Consider the following 20,008-nt stretch of genomic DNA (forward strand, 5'->3'; position numbering starts at 1 on the left):
ATATAATTCAGTATTCATCGGCATAAAATGTTTGCCATTCTTAAAATGGTCTTTAAAATGTGAGAACACAAACTCCATACCCCATTTTAATAGCCCGCAAGAAGCGACGTCGATGGATCCCGCAGCCCGGGCACCTGTGCAATGGATAGGCCTAGTTATACTGAGGATCCAATAATGTAATTTTGGCGATTATCGACGAATGGCCGACATCTGACTGTACACTTATTTTATATCGCCCATTTGCATACAGTACCGGTAATATCCTGTTAAACAAACCATGGTAGAATACCGCTTTCAGAGACATCCAAGTCCCTGTGATTAATGTATGTATCTATATCTTTGTTGGTTCTCGGCGGTATATATTACTTATATTACCAAATGTCTTTGACTTATTAGAATAACATAAATAGGGCATTAACACTACATGTAATCCTCAATATTCCAGAGGTTACTATCAGAAATATTCTATCCACCTCTATATTATGTCAAAGCAAAAATGAAGACAGTTCATGACAAAAATAACTGACCAATCACAGACCTACAGAGACTTCCTTTGATACAGTTTGATTTGGTTTTATCAGTTGAATGTCCTATTAACAGCCAGGGTCATGTAAGGACGTGCCAGGTTTGATGGTGGAAGAAAGAGTACCCGGAGAAAAAACGCTGACCAGTGGTCAGTATCAGGCAACTGTCCCACATGGAATTTGAATCGGCATCACAGAGGTGGAGGGCTTGTGGTTATATGTCAGGACATCTTAACCACTCGGCCACCGCGGCCCCTATTTGATAAAAGAGAGTGACATCCAACCTCAAAGCCACATAGTGTACCATTATTCAATTCTTGTAAAGTACATCAAAGGACCAAATTACTTGCTCATCTGTTGTCGCTTATACACAGCCTTCAGTTTTTTTATGACATAACCAAGAGGTGGATATTATGACATTTGTTGTAGCCCATGGAATATCAAGGATGGCAAAGTGTATTCTCATTATACACGTAGATAATTTTTAAATACAATATACATTTATTAACTTATCAGTTTAATCATTTTGGCTCTGAAAATTAAAAAGTTTAAATGTGGTAGATTGCAACAAATGTGAGCTGATATTAACTATACACACAATATAATATTTCACAAGAGATACCCTTAGCCTTATTTCATGCTTTGTCACCAGTACATCATTGTAATTGGTATTTAACTTTGCTAGATCAGAATGGCAGTATGTTTGAGCTTTGAATCAAATCTAGTTCATCCATGTAATTGACCAGATGCATTTTCTATAAGAGTTTTTTTATGTCTGTTGTAGATTTGAAAGGATTTGTTCAAAAAAGTGACAATGGAAGTTCCTGTTCTGACAAGCCTGTTGGTAATTTGTTTACTGATATTTCATGTATGTGATTGTGTGGACTTACCCAGGGTGGAAAGAACTTTGATAAAAAATGGTTTTCATAGGTGAGTACAAGTTTTTCATAAAAATTACTTTTTTTTTGTCTCAGGCCACTGGTATTTAGTTTCATCACCAATATGCTGATACATATCATTATTATTTCATGTTATAAAAAAGGAACAACTTCCACTACATCACAGATACAGGGAAAATCATTAAATTAACAGGATAGTGTTATACAAGGGGGAGATAATTCTTATGTAACCTTAATTGTTGATCATTTATAGTTGCTGTTCTGAAGTTATTCATGGTAGATCTCATAAATGATGGCTATTGATTGGGGGGGGGGGGGGTTATCCTAGAAATTAATTATATCTGTCGATTGGACGTAAATAGGGAAAATATTCCTTAAAACTTTTATTTGAAGCTATACAGGGGAGATAATCCTAAACAACATTTGTAGCTGGTGCTTGGAAATTATATAAGGGATCTAGCTTTTGATTAGAAGTTATACATGACTGATTTAATTACTACATTACCGCCTGCATCACTATCTGTAACTAAGCTTTGTCTCAGTAACTAAAGGTAGTGTTCTGTGATTATTATTGGAGATAATCCTGAAAACCTTTGGAGACCATTTGCAAATTTACTTTAAAGCTGTTGATAAGATGTTAAGAAAAAGGACTAGTTTATCATAGGAAAATAAATCCTTTTTGACTTATTGATATAGAAATACATTTCTTATTACTAAATGTTTTTCATTTTTCATCAACAGAGAATTAACAACAAAAATAACATTTGGAAGATCTCTCTTCAAAAATGTGTCAAACTGTGATGTGATGTTGCTAGAGTTACTTCCCCCTGGTGCCTATATTGATCCCTTTCAGATGAGATCACTTCGGGAGTTTGGTGGTCCTAAGGTATGTTTTTATCGAATAAATATTTTTCTGCTTAATATGGCCCAATTACATAAGAAAATTGATTGCTGTTTTTTTTTTTCTTCTTCTCTCGATGATTTTCATTTGTTTCCTTAATCTGCTAAACTTCAATACCTGCCTATGTTATTAGGCTTTTTTAATTTTTTTTTGTTTTGTTTATATAAGGCCAAAATTTTTTTTTTAAAGCATTACGATATACCGTAGGCATGTTTAGCGGACTATTGTTTCTTTAGTTAATTATTATTTTTTGCCTACTGTGATGAATAATTCAAATAATCATCTGATACATCTGTCCATAAACAAATATATTACATGTACTATTATTTCTCAGAATATGTTGAAGGTATCTTCTAGATTCCCGTTGGTTCCTTAGTTATTCACAGTCTATCTCGGCACCAACCTGAAAGCAAATTGGGAGTAACGAGAGAGTGAAAGGAAACCCAAATTTCAAATTTGTTCAACAGGTCAATTAATCATGTCACTTATATGAATGAATTTTTAGGTCATCTGACCCGTAGTCATCGTGATTCATCCGACGTCGCCCGCCGCCCGTCTTGCGTAAACTTTTTCCTTTAAAACGCTACTCCTCCTTAACCGCTAAGCGGATTTCATCCGTATTTGATGTGAAACATCATTGGGGAAGGACAATCATATTTTTTATAAATGAGCCTGATCAGACCCCTAGGGGCTGAGGGGTGGGGCCCAAAAGGGCAAATTTTCTTAGTTTTAGCTTTAAAAACCTACTCCTCCTTCATCCTTGAATGGATTTCATCCATATTTGGTGTGAAACATCATTGGGGACAGACAATCATATTTTATATAAATAAGCTAGGTCCGACCCCTAGGGGCTGAGGGGTGGGGCCCCAAAAGGGCAAATTTTCTTAATTTTAGCTATAAAACCCTACTCCTCCTTCATCCTTGAATGGATTTCATCCATATTTGGTGTAAAACATTATTGGGGAAAGACAATTATATTTTATATAAATCAGCGTGGTCAGACCCATAGGGGCTGAGGGGTGGGGCCCCAAAAGGGCAAATTTTCTTAATTTTAGCTATAAAACCCTACTCCTCCTTCATCCTTGAATGGATTTCATCCATATTTGGTGTAAAACATTATTGGGGAAAGACAATTATATTTTATATAAATCAGCGTGGTCAGACCCATAGGGGCTGAGGGGTGGGACCCCAAAAGGGCAAATTCTCTTAATTTTAGCTTTAAAATCCTACTCCTACTTCATCCTTAAATGAATTTTATCCATATTTGGTGTAAAACATTATTGGGGAAAGACAATTATATTTTATATAAATCAGCGTGGTCAGACCCATAGGGGCTGAGGGGTGGGGCCCCAAAAGGGCAAATATTCTCAATTTTAGCTGGCCCACTTCCTGTTTTCAGGTTTCGGTCTCCGATCTCAATGAAAATTGGTCTATAGTTTTATAGGGTTTTAATTGATGCCGAACAACATGCTAACATTTTCGTAAAGATTTTGGTATTCCAAGATGGCCGCTGGCCCACTTCCTGTTTTAAGGTTTCAGTCTCCGATCTTAATGAAAATTGGTCTATAGGGGTTTTAATTGATGCCAAACAACATGCAAACATTTTCGTAAAGATTTTGGTATTCCAAGATGGTCGCTGGCCCATTTCCTGTTTTCAGTCTTCGATCTCAATGAAAATCGGTCTATAGGGGTTTTAATTGATTCAGAAGGGGGAATTTTAGGTAAGGACAATCATATTTTATAAAGGACCGAGGTAAGACCCATGGGGATAGTAGGACGGAGGTCCAAAATGGGAGCTTTGCTGAAATTTGGCTTTAAAATCTGGCTCCTATTTTTTTAATCCTTGAATGGGTTTCGACCATATATGGATGAAGGGCTACCAAGTTTGTTCAACAAATGACATTTACATATTTCAGAAACTTGCATATTCAACTTAGGAGTTCCTTGTATTGTTTATATTAATCGTTAACCAATACTTTATACTGTGACTTTGTTGTTTTGTGCCATGAGTCAGATGACCATTAAGGCCCATGGGCCTCTTGTTTTCATCTTTAGGCAGTTCAGAAAAATGATGTTTGACCTTATTAGTAACGTTAAAGTATGGTTATGACCACTAAAATCGAACATGATCTGCATGATATAGGCCCATCGAGCCTTTCAATTTATTACCTCACTGACCCTTTTAATATATTACCTTACATATCTAAAATGTTGTATAAAATGTAAATGGATGTTATTTTGTAGTTCCTCAGTGACCCTGTGGATGTAGAACAGCCAGAATACCTCGCTCCATCTTTGAATGTTTCCCTGTACACATCTGACCTGAGTGATGCCACCGACAGTATGACGACTAGTGTTACTATACCCGTACATCTTCGCTATCACAGACCATCGTCCGCATCAGACTACACATCCGTCATCATCCCAAACCCACTGCTACTTTTATCATGTACAGCAAAAGGTTATCTTCTCTTTGATGTCTTATTTCAGCGAAATTTCAATTTCTCTGTGAGATTAATTCATGGGGATGATATTTTCAATATTTTGTGGGTTAGTGCAATGATGAACGAGATTACACTTGGCCAAACTCTATTTTTACTCTTCTACTTCAAGAATAGAACTTCCAATCACTTGATTTGTAGCTGTTTTGCTTCAGGGGGCTCTTCTGTTTTTAAGCTGGAAGATCTTCTGTGAAGACTTCCCTGCTGCAAAGAACACAATTGAAGTTTGCCTCTGTAGATTTATCATTAATTAATGCTTCTTTTTACACCAGATTACACTGGAGATGTTATTGGTAAAGAAGACCTGCCTTGTACATGTGCTACCCTCATCAAATGTAGATGGATGGTCATTAAATATTTATCAGTAAGTCATCTTAATGTAGGTTGTCTGAAATCAGTTAGTCATCTTAATGTAGATTGTCTGAAATCAGTAAGTCATCTTAATGTAGATTGTCTGAAATCAGTAAGTCATCTTAATGTAGATTGTCTGAAATCAGTAAGTCATCTTAATGTAGATTGTCTGAAATCAGTAAGTCATCTTAATGTAGATTGTCTGAAATCAGTTAGTCATTTTAATGTAGATTGTCTGAAATCAGTAAGTCATTTTAATGTAGATTGTCTGAAATCAGTAAGTCATTTTAATGTGCATTGTGTAAATTAAGTAAGTCATTTAAAAGTACATTCTCTTAATTCATTAAGTCATTTTAATGTATATTCTCTGAATTCATTAAGTCATAACAATGTAAATTACATAGTTAATATGTATTTAATCTGTAAATCATTTTAATGTACATATACCAGTACATTACCAGTATATGTTGTACTCAGTATCTTTATCCTGTAAGTTATCTTTCTGTTCAATACTGGTATTGGTCTGAGTAATGCAACATATTTTATTGGAAGATGGTCTAGTTGTGAGATAAGAAGTTGAGTATTATCAGTAAGCTATCTTTGTATAAACCTTTACTCTAAAATATTATGTTGTGAGAAGATATTCCGTGTTTGCATATTACAGGGTTACCTTCGTTACGGGGATGTATCCATTGTTAAATTCATGTCATTTCAAAGAAAATTATTAATTTCTCTTGCAAACACACCACATCACAATCAATACCTACCCACATGAGCAGATAAATCTGTAATATGCATATATGGAATATGGAAGTGAAGCCATTTCTGGTCTATTTTGTTACTTTTACCTTATATATTTGTCTGTTTGCAGGATGTTGATGCCATAGAAGTACGAGTGCCAGTTGGTCAGACAAGTCATACATTTCTAGTACTGGTAGGGACGATACTCATGACAGTCGCCGGATCCTTCCTCATCTTATTAAAAGTATTTAATCATAAAAATAAACAGAAAGCCAGCTGAGATCAGAGAGTTGTTGTTTTTCCATATTTAGATGCTTTTCAAAGCATATGTCAAATAGATTATCACATGGTGTAGGCAGTACTGTTAGGGAATCGCTTGTATGAGGGAAGGATTTGCTTTTTACATCCGTACCTCTTGTTGGGAAAAGTTGTAACGTTTATATCAGTAATTATCAGTATTGGTTGTTTTATGATGTAATTATCCTAAAAAAGTGTATTTAAGTTTTCCTCTTAAAGTTTTCAATAAGTAAAAGAAATGAACATATGTTTTCTGGATTTGCACAATCTTGGTCTTTTTATCAGTCCCTCCTCTCTTAATACAAGCAATGCTCTTTTTCTACCACCATCATCCAGTGTAACATGGAGGTAAGAACCATGTTTTTCAGAAAAGTAAGTCACAAGTTACAAATCTGTCAAATCGGGGATAAGTAAAAATCTCCTAGTGACCAAGTGTCTTTACTCAGTTTGTTTTTATACAAAGTCTACTTCTTTAACAACTCCCGAGTTCCAACCTCTCAATTTGTAGCTCTTCTGCTTCTGGAAGCTCATCCATCTATAAGGTGGAAGATTTGAGAAGATTTCTCTTCTTAAAAGAGTGCAAATCGAGATTGCCTCTGAAGTCACAACAAGAATACATATTCCATATTAGAGTGAAATGATAAAACATTACTTTTGACAATATTAATCTATGTCAGCTGTTGACATGGAAATTGTTTAAACTGAATCCTGTTCCATAATGTCATCTCATTAAATAGCAAGACTAGAATCCTGACATGAACTTAATGTTCTGAGGGCGGAAGTATAAATGTATGTGATATGATGGTTGTAACCATAAAAATACTTAAGAAAGATAAGGAATAAGATTTATGGAGTGAGTATAGAAATAGACAAAACAGGATAATGATGTGTCAATATATTTGGCTTATAAGTCAAGTGTCACTATCTTGAATTCAATAACAGACGAAACTGGGTGATTTACCTTTTGTTAGACATTATAGACAACGGGACTAATTCACGTCCACCACGTGATACCCGATAACGTTTGTGCAGAACCAGTATTTACAATAGTGATGGAACATAACTATTTGAAAACTTCCCGCTGAAATGACGCAAGTGCTAGACATTATCTTTTGACGTCATTCCATCACCAATAGAAACAATACTCCCGCACAAACATTATCGGGTATTACATGGTACACGAATTATTATTATTGTTTGACAGTATAAGAATGAGAAACCAGAGAGGCCTTCACATCCAACTTGAGAATTTTTTCTAGAAAACAAAACACAACAAAAGATCATTCATGTTCATTCCAAAAAACTTGTATTCCAATAGCAAATAATTTATGTATGTGCAGGGGTTGATACTAACTGTTGTCCTGTGGCCCGAGACCACCACAATATTGGAAGGACTTTGTAAGGCTAATGGTCTGCTGGACCATCACATATTAAAATATCCTATCTTATATGATCAGATCAATTAATATAAAACATTTTGGCCTGACATATATATGTAGAAGACAAGACCATGGCAGTTAACAAATCACTCATTTTGAAAAAGTGGAGGTAATTATTTAAATATTTTTTCTATCATACTTTATATTGATACTTGAAAGAAAGAAAACATCTATATCTATTTTTTAAATGTGATCGGAAATTAGGAGGACTGCCAGAAATACTTACCTGGTGGTACTGCTGGCCATTGTTTAAAATAAGTTAGTAGAGTATCAACCCCCTGATGTGCTGGTTATATTGATTTTGTTATCAGTTATAAAATTATGCTAATACTCCTGTAACAAAACCTATATATATACTGTCCACACTGTATTTTTTAACTTCCATTCAGTACAGTCTTGGCAAACTGAAACACAGAATTTTTATCACAAGCTGACAACCACTTTTTCACATTGTTCGGAGCACTAGACATTTGATTGGTTTGTAGCAATGCTGCCCACATCACCATATCAGCCAATGAGATTTCAGATCCTACCAGCCAATCGTTTCGTCCTAGTCTGGCATTGAGAGACTTGACAGCAGCAGCTTTTTCTTTGGAGTTGCCACGGTGAAGCTGTTGTTGGGCGGAATCTAACCAATCATCGACTTGTGTTGTGGCGACTGGGTTTGCGGTGTCGTAATCCTGGTCAATGAGTCGCATTATGTATCTGGCTATATTGGCTTCCCCCTGTATAGCTGTCTGGTTATGTGGCGAAACCATCATTGTTGGTCCATTCTCAACTATGTGTGAATAAAAATGTTATTTTTGTATCTATCATCTAAATAACAATAGTCTTACACTTGTAAATATTAAGTATGTTGTCAATGTAACAGGTCAAAATAATATGACTCTCCTAGATTATCTACTATTGATAGGATATGAAGTAAAACGAAACAAACTGCTGATAAAGTAAAATGTGAATACCATTAGCCAGACATTTTCGCAAATCAAAAATTGTGCAATTTGAACATAGAAGATTTTATTTTAATCATAAAATAATCTCTGGGGAAATTATCAGCTATAAAGTATAAAGCACCAAGATATTTTAAAACAAACACTTTCTTTAATGGACAGTTACAGTATTATATTTACATTAAACAAACCTTTTTTCCATATAACTGTGATCGCAACCTGGTGGCTGCTCCGTGTAGATTTGTCATCTTCGTTACTGAAGATGTTACGTAATCGGTCTGGAACGTTGGCCACACTCGAGTGAACAAGACATGATCCATACACCCGACATCTTTCCTTGAGGAGTGTGAAGAGTACAAACACGATGACAGGCGGGTTCTCTGGATCGGCATTGATGACTATGTCATGGACAACACCATTCTGTAACAAATAATACAATGTTATCAACATTCTTTTAAAATTCCTAGACTATTTCCAAATATTTTAATGACAAAAAACATGTAAAAAGGTAACAATAGGATTAAACAGGTGGTACAAACAAACAAAATAAAAATAAAACAATATTTTTATATACAGGGCATACATGGTGGTGTTTATGAAGGTAAGGGGAGGTAACTCCCTAATGAAGAAACACATCATCATTCTTTTTTACTATAAGTCTTTAAATAAGCATTTTATGTGTTTTCCAAGGTAATAGTTATAAATATGATTCCAAACCTACTCAATAGTCTGTCTATTAGCTCTATTCAGCACAATAGATGCAGGCTATAAAGTGGCATACGTATAACTCATTAGCAACCTGTTACACACCAATGTCTTGATGAATAATAGTCAAATCAAATTGATTCTGGTTCATAAAACAAGAATAGCCAGGGGCTATATGCTTACAGTCTGCAGTTTCTTTAGCAATCATGCTATAAGAAATTACAAATCTAATTGTATATATGAAAATTGTTCATCAAACAATCCATCAGTGTTGTAATAAAAATCAATTAACTCAATCCCTTTTTAAAACATTTGGTTACAAGTCAGATTAGAAGTTACACAATCATGATCATAAGGTTTTTTTTGGCTATTGTAAGCAATAATCCACTGAAATACTTTCCGAGTGTAGGGAAAATGTTTGATAAGTTTTAACATTTGTGGTAACAGCCAGGGTTATTTTACTAATCACCTCTGACCCCTAAAATTTCATAATGGACTGATCTAGTCTTTGATTTAGAAGAGCCTAAATGTGTCTTCAGGGGTGACTGAGTTAAGGATGTTAAAGTTATAAGTGGATGACAGCCGCAGTACCCGGACAAAAATCACCAACTAGAGGTCAGTACTTATCAACTGCCCCACATGGGATTCAAACTCGCAACCCAGAGGTAGAAGGCTTGTGTTAATGTTGATACATCTTAACCACTCAGTCACCACAGCCCCTTAAGAGAGTGGTCCAATAAACACACAAAAGAAATGATACTCACAGGTAGTGACATGGTTGAGGACTTTTTGGATGCTGTAGTTACACCGCCGTACTTGGTGCTGAGCTGATCTAGAACACCTTTTAACTCTCCTAATTTGTCTAAGATTGACGTTTGTTTGTTCTCAAGGACTGATACAGCATTGTCCTCTCCCACTGAGGCTGTTCTCGTCTACAACAAAATAAATAACATTTCATGATATACAATACAATGATAATCACGATTAATTTTCACAATGCAGATTGTAAATTGTTTCCCGCAGTCATCCTAATTACCACACGTTAGTTGACTATGGCTGCCCCAAATGTCAAAACAGTGAAATGAATCTTACAGGGAATTGTGCATTTGTTTGCTGTTGTAACCTCATCTTAGATCTTCAATATCAATTTTATGATGTTATATTTGTTTTTAAGAATCTTTTTTATTTAAATTTTGTTTTGGAAAGGTAATGGGCTTGTAAACTGACTATGTTTTCATCTGCAATGATATAAACAACACATTTAGGCTTCACTTCGGACCAGTTGATCTAGTAAAGGTAAAATACATTCTTCATTATTAGATACGTAGAATATATATACATGTATCTACTGACCAAAAATAATACTAATAGTACAGCAATCTATGTGAGAAAATTTTTGTACAAGGTATACCTGATGTAAGCACAAGCTGAATATAACTTACAACAATTATTTCTGTGGAAAAGAATCACTATCATTGAAAACTTGCTCATGTGAATCAGACTGCGAAACCTTGAACTAAAGGTAGTTTGCTGCTCATAAAAAATGAAATATAAAATAATCTAATATTTTGTTATATAGTCTAGTGTATTGTCATATAGAAACCAGCTATGCATATACATTATATGAAGTATTGTTCATGTCCAGCTAGGGTATAACTATTCTACAGTAAGGTACTGTCACCTACAAAGACTGCACAGAACAATATAATTTCTAGTACACCAGTATACAGTATACTTATGACTCTTATCTCCAATATACCATACATCACTGTATATAGGTTTCTTTATCACAGATTTGAAGTTTTATCCCTGTACCTCCAACTTAAGATTTTCAATCATTCTCGTGAGTATTAAAATGATCACTACAATATTAATTTGGATGATGATTTTTGTCTCTATACATGTCTTATTTTCAAACTAAGGGGATATAATCTAACATTAGAATTTGGCTGAGAAACTCTACATCAAATTGATGCTTGTAAAAACCTAACATGGCGCAACCCAAATTGGAACTCTTTTTGAAGATAATTGAAAAAAAATTCTAATGTGTGCATGAATCCGGATTTTTCTCTTAACTTTCCACAAATAGTTGTCTTCAGTTTTAATTTTATGATTCGTTTACTTGTCAGCAGTACATATATTTTGAAATAGAGAGCTTGAAGCAAGCCTGGTCTAGCCCCGTGTTTCAACAGGTTTGAGTGTCCAAAATGGAACATCTCCTACATATAGTTTGATTAAAAAATGTATAGACATAAAAAAAAATGTTTGAACTCATTTAAGGAAAGTTAAAACATTTTTTTTTAGTTTATTTACGTCACATATCTGTCAAAAATATCCACAATGTGCATTCGTTTTTCTTGTTTTAAAATACATTCGCCCGACGTCGTTTCCCAGAATTTTTCACAATTTTACTCTTTTTGTTTTTAAATACAGATAATAAGCAACCTGAAAGAAAAAAACATCTAAAAGAGTCACACTTACTATTCAGCACCTTATTTTTTGTTTGGTAGTTTTGATTGTAAACGGAAAATTCTGTATCACATATTTTTAAAGCGTTCCAATTTGGGTAGTGTCAGGTTAGTCCTAACTTAGACCTATAATTTGACCCATGTAGTCTTCTGACCTGTATTTGATCTCTACGATTTTTTCACTTTACTAATTCAGTTTGGTATTGCACTTTGATTTACGATTTCTCTCTTTTTTAATACACAAAGTAAAATTTTGCCTTTTCTTGGTTCTTCCATACTAATTCAGCTTCATTTTTCATGGTATTTTCTTCTTTATCCTCTAACAGTTCATTTACATGGTCTCTTCCTTGTTTCTTCACTAATTCACTTTGTTTGACTATTATTTCTTTATCTTCTAAACTTTGCTTTAATTCTAAATCACTTTGCTTGTTGTTTTCTAATTTCTCCACTAATTCACTTTGCTTGACCTTTTCTTGTCTCTCCACTAAATCAATTTGTTCGTCCTTTTCTTGTGTCTCCACTATATCACTTTGCTTGGTATTTTCTTGTTTTTCCTCTAAATATCTTTGTTTGGCCTTTTTGTGTTTCTCCTCTAAATCACTTTGCTTGGCTTTTTCTTGTTTTTCTACTAAATCACTGTGCATGGCCTTTTCTTGTTTTTCCTCTAAATCACTTTGCTTGGCCTTTTCTTGTTTCCTCGCTATTTCACTTTGCTTGGCCCTTTCTTGTTTCCCCGCTAATTCACTTTGTTTGGCCTTTATATGTTTCTCCTCAAAATCACTTTGCTTGGCCTTTTCATGTTTCTCCTCTAAATCACTTTGCATGGCATTTTCTTGTTTCTCTACTAAATCACTTTGTTTGTTGTCCTTTTCTTGTTTCTCTACTACAGCATCACTTTGCTTGGCCCTTTCTTGTTTTCCCACTAATTCACTTTGCTTGGCCTTTAGATGTTTCTCCTCTAAATCACTCTGCTTGGCCTTTTCTTGATTCTCCACTAAATCACTTTGTTTGGACTGTTTTTGTTTCTCCACTAAATCACTTTGTTTGGCCTTTTCTTCATTTTCCACTAAATCACTTTGCTTTGCCTCATCTTGTTTCTCTTTCGAAGTACTGCCATTTTTTCGGGTCTTTTTCCTGTTTACAAATGGCTGTGTAATTTTCTCCTTACATGAACTAATGACATTACCCATAGCTGTCGATATTTGGTACGACTATACGCTGTAACATTCAAGTTAAGTGGGATCCACGTGCAGAGTTTTCTGAAAAGCTCCTGATGTATGCTATAGAACACACATAAGTTGCTGCAGCAAGGCTGTGTGTCAGCTTTGTAGGAATGTCGGGGGAGGTGTGTGTATATAGGGGGAGATCAGTTTACCACTAACTGCCTACAGTCTTACATCTCAACACTGTGGCTGTATAACAATCTCACAGAACATCATAGTAAAATATATTGTATAAGTTTGGTTGGTCTCCATAGAAACCATACAGACAACAGGTCCATGTCATAACAGTTGTCACATGACTTCTTCAATATCAAAAGAGAATGTGTTTTTCTTATTACCCATCTATCATCTCCTATGATCAGTATGTGCCTTCCCAACTTTCAGACCAAAATCACTCTCATGATATCCATGTTATATCATATACATTTGTACCCACTCATTTCACAAAAAAATATATACTACCAGGTATACACCTGACATCAGGTTTCTAGACTTTTTTACAGATAAAGTTTTAAAATTTAACATTCAAATCCAAAGTTTTTAACACAGCCAACTTGTCCATAATTTTTTCCATTATAAATCAATTATAATTTTGTATGATATGTGATTTTTTTTCCGAGCTTATTAAAGGGACAATTCACTCAGGCTAATTCTTTTACATAACCAAGAAGCAAAATATGGCATAAATGTATTGTTCTACATTTCTTATGAAACATATAACACAAAATATTGACAAATTCCACGTAATTGTTAAATATTTTAATTGATACTGTTGTAATTACAAATCGTTGATGATGATCAATACGATTAAGCAGGTACAGTATGTACGCTGTACCCATACCAGAGCCAAAGTCGTACACGTTAAACAAATGAACTACAGAACCACTGAGGAGGTGATAAAATGACTTTTTAGACAAGACAATTCACCTAATAAGGTAAACACACTACTGTCAGAGCGATTTGAGCAGTTCTAGACAAAAGTTGCATTACGAGCATGGGACAGGGTTTGGCAAACAAGATGTTCGACCACAATGTGTAATGGCGGACAGCGAGCGAGTATGAACATTTCACATGCATTTCACTACCATGGGTGTTTCTGGCATATAACAGTAAAACCAACTGATCTAATTTCCATTAGAAATATATATGTACAAATTTTAATGTTCTCTTACACTGAATTGTACCTTTAACGTTCATTTTCCCTTAATTTCATGATACAGACTCAACCTTTAAGCAAAATATAAATTTGATTATTATTTTATATTCTAATATAACCATCAGTAACAACTAGGATCATTTAAGGATGTGCCAGGTCTAGGATATAGAGGAAAGCTAGGACTTTTTAGCTGCTAAAGTCAGGCTAGGTCAGGTAGATTTATGGAGTCTGCAAGCTTTCGATCCACCCTATTATACAACATGTAGGATATGATTTTTACTATTTTTTTTTTAAAGCTAGACCACCAAAATGTCTGAAATGATCTATGTACATTCTGGTAGGTCCAAATATACCTATAATATATACCTAATTAGACATATCAAATTAACACAAATTAACTAAGGATGACAATATATTGATTATTATTCGTGCCCTATCCAGGCCTAGAACTCATGATCTACGGCACCAAATCCCCTATCCAGATATATGCCCATATTGGGCCCTGAATTATGCTGCAAAGAGTCTTGTCATGAACATGTTATTATAATTAAGATTAGATATCTAAATGCATGCATGTACAATGTGCATTGTATTAAACTTACAGAGTAAAATATTAAGTGTTCCAGTGGATTGTTTTTTAAAGATGCTCCACCGCTGACAAATGGTATTTTTTCACTATCAAAAACAGCAGCAGACGATTTCATATTTTTCTTCAGTTACAAAAGTTACTTACTTTACACCATTACAATCGTTGAAAAGTTTGAGCTTCTAATTTTACTTCAAGTTTAAAATATCGAAAATAATTAATTGCATCCCGAAAAAATTCCGTTGCACTATATATCCTATATGGAATGATGTACTGATTGCGCATGCACCTAAGGCAAAATAAATCATTTCATATTATATTTTGTGTTAACTAGACATATATATACACGATTAAACACCAATTATTCTTCAAATTATGAATACCATTTATGCTCTGTTGACGGTGGAGCATCTTTAATAATAATCCTTTTACATGGCAGCTCTCGCATGTCCGTCGCCTCCAGTGATTGGTCACCAAAATAATGTTGTTATTGGTAGATTTGAAAAACATTATCCAAATTTCACCAGTAAAAATCTTGATATCTTAATAGGAGTTTTAAATTACAAAGGTAATGATAATTTAGATGAAAATGCAAGAAGTGAATACTGTACTTGTGCAACATTTATTTTATTTTTTACACCCAGACAGTTAACTATTACATAATATTGTATGACTGCATCACCTGATTCACTTGATTCTGGTCTGTTTATTAAGCTTGAATGAGAGTAGTGAATATTATAAGACATGGGACCTGTCTGTGTGCTTAAAGGATTTGTGCAGTCAAAAATGATAATTTCAGTTTATGCTGGAAATGGCCTTAATCATGTGTAGAAACCTCTCCGTGCTGCGCGCGACCGGAATAACCCGTAAGAAGTTGATATCGAGGTCCAAAATTCTGGCCGCCCGATTATGCATATTTTCTAGCTCTAAACCATGTGACGTCACAATAGTCCGTGGTTTATAGCTGTACTATAACTGATGTGCTATCACTTACATCGACGATCACAGGAAAAGCCGATCAACGATTTTTTTATGATTACTTTTGAGTGAAGTTAATCGTAAAATAACTTTGGCTCGAATGTAAATAACTAAAAGAGTGAAATTCGATGTTTCAAATACTCTAATTTATGCTCTAATAGCAGGTATCTTCATGTAATTATGAAAGAAAATCCACACAGAAATAAAAGTTTCGGATTTTTTGTCGAGGATTTCAGCAACGAATAAGCTTTAATTAGATAATAATTTTCCTATAGTCTGTATCTTTGATACATTGTGAATTACAAAGTTTGTGACTGTAAAATGAAATTTTACGTACATGTAGCAATTTAAGAAATCCTTGATTAAAGTATTGACATACGTACACACCGATGATTGATCATTACAAACATCGTGTTGTGTGTTGTTAACCGAAGAAATTGAGATACATTTATTACAATACCGTAAAACGTTTCAACATATGGTAGAAAGAAATTATTTTTGATATTATAAAAGATCTAAATATTGAGATATTAAACAAAACAAACTATCTTTTCAGACCGTGCGGTCGCTTTCAATTTTTTAATCGATATACGAGTAGATACTCCGATATAGATATATAATTAGCCATGCCTTTAGTTTGATGGTTATTTAATACCTGGACCAGGATGTTGTTTACCTGTACACAACGCCATTCATCGAACTCACCTGTAATTACCTGGCCGCGGGCAATTTGCTATTCGGTGGACTATATCGGGTATTTGCTATTGTCTTACTGTCAATCAGGTTAGGACATCTGTTAATTGGATTGTGATTTGAATTATGGAAACCCCGTACATCTATGCTGTAGGTTTTTTATTGTCACCTCCATTTTTAAAATGTAAAAGCAAATGGAAATAAAATATCCCTGATCATACCTAGGATATATATATGTCGTACACAGGTAAAACAATAATGGAAGTTGACTTATTCAGAAACAAAAATGGTTCTAAGAACTATTTCAACTAAAGATTAAACTTTAAACATTATTCCAGTCTAATACTGTAATTACGGAATCGTGGCATATCTATATAGCAATCTACCGTAATTTCTAAGGTATTAGTAAAACTTCTAAGCATGTATTTTCACCGTTTCGAATCTACATGTATAGTCATACAAGAAGGGTTACAGCATTACCACACTAATTATATATAAATATATACTTATTTTTAATATCACTTAGTATATTTTTGAAAAGGTACAAGATATTATATCTATTTATAATGCCTGTATACAAGTAATTTCATTTTTCATTTGAACACTAATGTGGTTACGTTTTGGATTATACGATAAATGTTCTTATTATATGACTGGTGCTTTTGCTGTATTTTGATTGGTCAATACGTTTCTCAGAAGTATTCATCAACTGCGATATCAACCCCGAAATCGGCGGCAAAAAGCACGCGAGGTTACTGGACTCAGTCCAGATACCTCTCTCGAGTCCAGTAACCTGTGTCAAAAATAGATCGAGGAAAACTCCCTTGAAATGTGACGTCATAATCACTTTTGACGTCAAGTCGTACCCAAATATAGCGTAACAGGAGTTTCCCTCATTCAATGACGTTGGGATAATCTATTGTGACGTCAATATTATAGTCGGCAACATATATGGCGGAAGGCAGCAAGTTTATTGCGATCAACAGTGAGAACTGCAAACTTCAATTTATGGAAAACGTTCAAGAATGCCAGACGGGCTGCAGTTGATACACTTTTCCAGTTCTACCAGTCTAAACCATTAACAAGAAGCATTTGGATATTTACCATATACTACATATAATTGCTTTTGTAAACAGAAAGTTTGCAAATATCGTCTTGTTTTTTTTTTTTTTTTTTAGATTTTAAAGTCTTTTTGAAGAGCCGGGTTAATATCATGTAAGTGTCATATAATAAAACAGTTATCGACCTATTTTCAGGTGGATACGGTGAGTTATCAACCCTCGAAAATGATATAACCCTCGGCCTCCGGCCTCGGGATATATCACTTACTCGGGTTGATAACTCACCGTATCCACCTGAAAATAGGTCGATAATTGTATAATATATCATACTATTAAATTTCAGTATGATATACAAAAGGATCGACAATGAATATACTATTTTAAGGATTTAGTACGATTTTGAAATAATGAATTTAAATCTACACTTATACTGTAATTAAGAAACATATATCAGAAATATCATTGATGTATTTCTGCTTTTTAGTAAACGTTAAAGTTTCAAAGGCAACAATATAGATATACATATTATTTTCGGTATAAGTTCGGTACTGTTACTCCAATATCACTTAACTGATAACCGTCCAAATTTTATTTTTACTCAAAAACTGTGCCGTGTTTGCATCGTTGTGGCAGAAGTTTGAAATAAAAACATGGATTCTAGATATATTCATGCTAAATTATGGGATTTTACTCGTAAAAAGATAGCGTTATATTATATTGTTTTTTTATTACACAGAAATTTACATAATATGCTATCTAAATCTCAGTCCAGACTGATCCGAACATCATATTGATATCGCTATCGAATTGGACTGATTATCTAATCTAAAGTTAGATATATTCTTGTTTGAATGTTTGAAATGGTGTAAATGGAATGTTTTGAAACTGAAAATATCTTAATCATAAAGCTAGAATAACCATTTACTCCAAAAACTCAAATTGTAGATCTAACGTATACATGTATGTGCTGTATAGATGTATAGTACTAGGCTTACCTTGTGTAGCTGCGGACTACTGTGACATCACAAGACCACGTGACTGCCTAGCTCATTATCTCTGAACCGTAGTCGACACTACCCGTAAATCACGACCAAAACCAACCGATAGCGCTAACAGCTAGGCGATTCGTTGGGTGGGACTTAATTTTTCATTCATCCAAAGCAATATCCTTACGTATTATCAAAAAAAAAATTTGGCAAGATATGGGACCTGTCTGTGTGCTTAATATTATCTTCATGAGAAACAAAATATTTACTAAAAATTTTGTTTCAGTAATGACTGAAAACAAATATCAAATTAAATAAGGCTAGTGTCTTTTACAACTGTCTGGGTTTGTAATTTATTTACCATCATATTTCAGAGAAGAGATTCATTAGCTTATGGTCCTTTGTTCCACAGCATGTCATTAAAAATGATAGACTTAAATAACATTATTTAGCTTAGAGGCACACACAAAAGTCTATAAAAGTGGTGGTTTCTGCTCCTGCTTAGCGCTGTAGCGGAATTTGACTGGGTTGATCATTGGTGACCAGGTAGCTCAGTCGGTAGAGCACTCAGCTAGTGTTCGGAGGGTGCCGGGTTCGCATTCCCGTCTGGCGCTACATTTTCTCCTCTCCTGTTACAGAAATGGCACTCAACTAAATAACCCATGGTGGTGGTGTTTGGAAGGGTCTTGTATGTCTTTGAGGGCAAAGACTTCGAGAAAGAATGGAGTATATAGTGGGATTGGACTGGGTGGATCATCAGTAACCAGGTAGCTCAGTCCGTAGAGCACTCGGCTAGTGTTCGGAGAGCCTCAGGTTTGAATCCCTGTCTGGCTGCAACATTTTCTCCTCTTCCCTTACAGCACTCAGCATACAGGGAGTATGACTGGTTCGCCCGTTGTCAGTATAATGTGACCGGATGGGGTGTGTTGCTTGGTGTCTTTGGCAGCATACTTCAGTGATAAAGCACCATAAAATGGACAGCATTTCCACTATACATGAAGTTATGGTTCACTCCTTAACCCACTATACAAGAATACACATCATACTGCAGTCTCCCAAAACATGCACCTCGCACTACAAACACGTTACACACCGCATATATGGGAGGCCGTCCTTACATGACCCTGACTGTTAATAGAACGTTAATCAATCAAACAAACAAACAAACAAGCTTATAATTAATGCGAAATAGCATTGGACGAGTTGTGTCAGTGTTGACGTTAGTGTTTTTTACCTGTTCCCTCATTAAACTTCCCTGATGTAATCTGGTAATCTGTGGTTAAATACATACCTTTATGGTATCGCCTGTTTCAGACATCATATTTGACAGCTTATACATCGTATCTGGCAAATTTAATGACACATTTGAGTCGTAGTAGGGCTGAACTTTATACATTACTTGCGACATATTTGCCACATGTGGACCGGCTTCATCCGTTCGAAGACCTCTCCTTTTATCCATTTCATAAGTTTAAATTTGACTGTAGTTCATTATTATGAAAACCCCCGAGGAGCTTCAAATGAAACAATAACGCAATCCGTTTGTAAG

At 34.7% G+C, this 20,008-nt stretch overlaps 2 protein-coding genes across 5 annotated transcripts; one reads left to right on the top strand and one right to left on the bottom strand.

Moving 5' to 3' along the window:
- Positions 1-72: 72 nt before the first annotated feature.
- LOC138323567 (phosphatidylinositol-glycan biosynthesis class X protein-like) lies at positions 73-6,199 on the top strand. Of its 4 annotated transcripts, XM_069268258.1 has the most exons (7): positions 80-241; positions 279-323; positions 1,309-1,454; positions 2,165-2,309; positions 4,569-4,785; positions 5,098-5,189; positions 6,048-6,199. In XM_069268258.1, exons 3-7 carry the CDS (start codon positions 1,339-1,341, stop codon positions 6,195-6,197), a joined length of 720 nt encoding a protein of 239 aa, XP_069124359.1. In that variant the 5' UTR covers positions 80-241; positions 279-323; positions 1,309-1,338; the 3' UTR covers positions 6,198-6,199. The 4 variants fall into 4 exon arrangements, with proteins under 4 accessions (XP_069124361.1, XP_069124358.1, XP_069124360.1 ...); XM_069268260.1 differs by lacking the exon at positions 279-323 and having other exon boundaries at positions 73-176; XM_069268257.1 differs by having other exon boundaries at positions 78-323.
- A 1,304-nt stretch (positions 6,200-7,503) lies between these two features.
- Positions 7,504-13,116, bottom strand: LOC138323570 (golgin subfamily A member 6-like protein 25). The gene is made up of 4 exons (XM_069268263.1): positions 12,034-13,116; positions 10,073-10,240; positions 8,795-9,023; positions 7,504-8,431 (listed from the first exon to the last, which is right to left on the bottom strand). The coding sequence occupies exons 1-4, from the start codon at positions 12,964-12,966 to the stop codon at positions 8,028-8,030; spliced, it is 1,734 nt and encodes a 577-aa protein (XP_069124364.1). The 5' UTR covers positions 12,967-13,116; the 3' UTR covers positions 7,504-8,027.
- Positions 13,117-20,008: the final 6,892 nt, after the last annotated feature.

The sequence above is a fragment of the Argopecten irradians genome, chromosome 5, assembly GCF_041381155.1.
Source record: "Argopecten irradians isolate NY chromosome 5, Ai_NY, whole genome shotgun sequence".
Classification (NCBI taxonomy): Eukaryota; Metazoa; Mollusca; class Bivalvia; order Pectinida; family Pectinidae; genus Argopecten; species Argopecten irradians.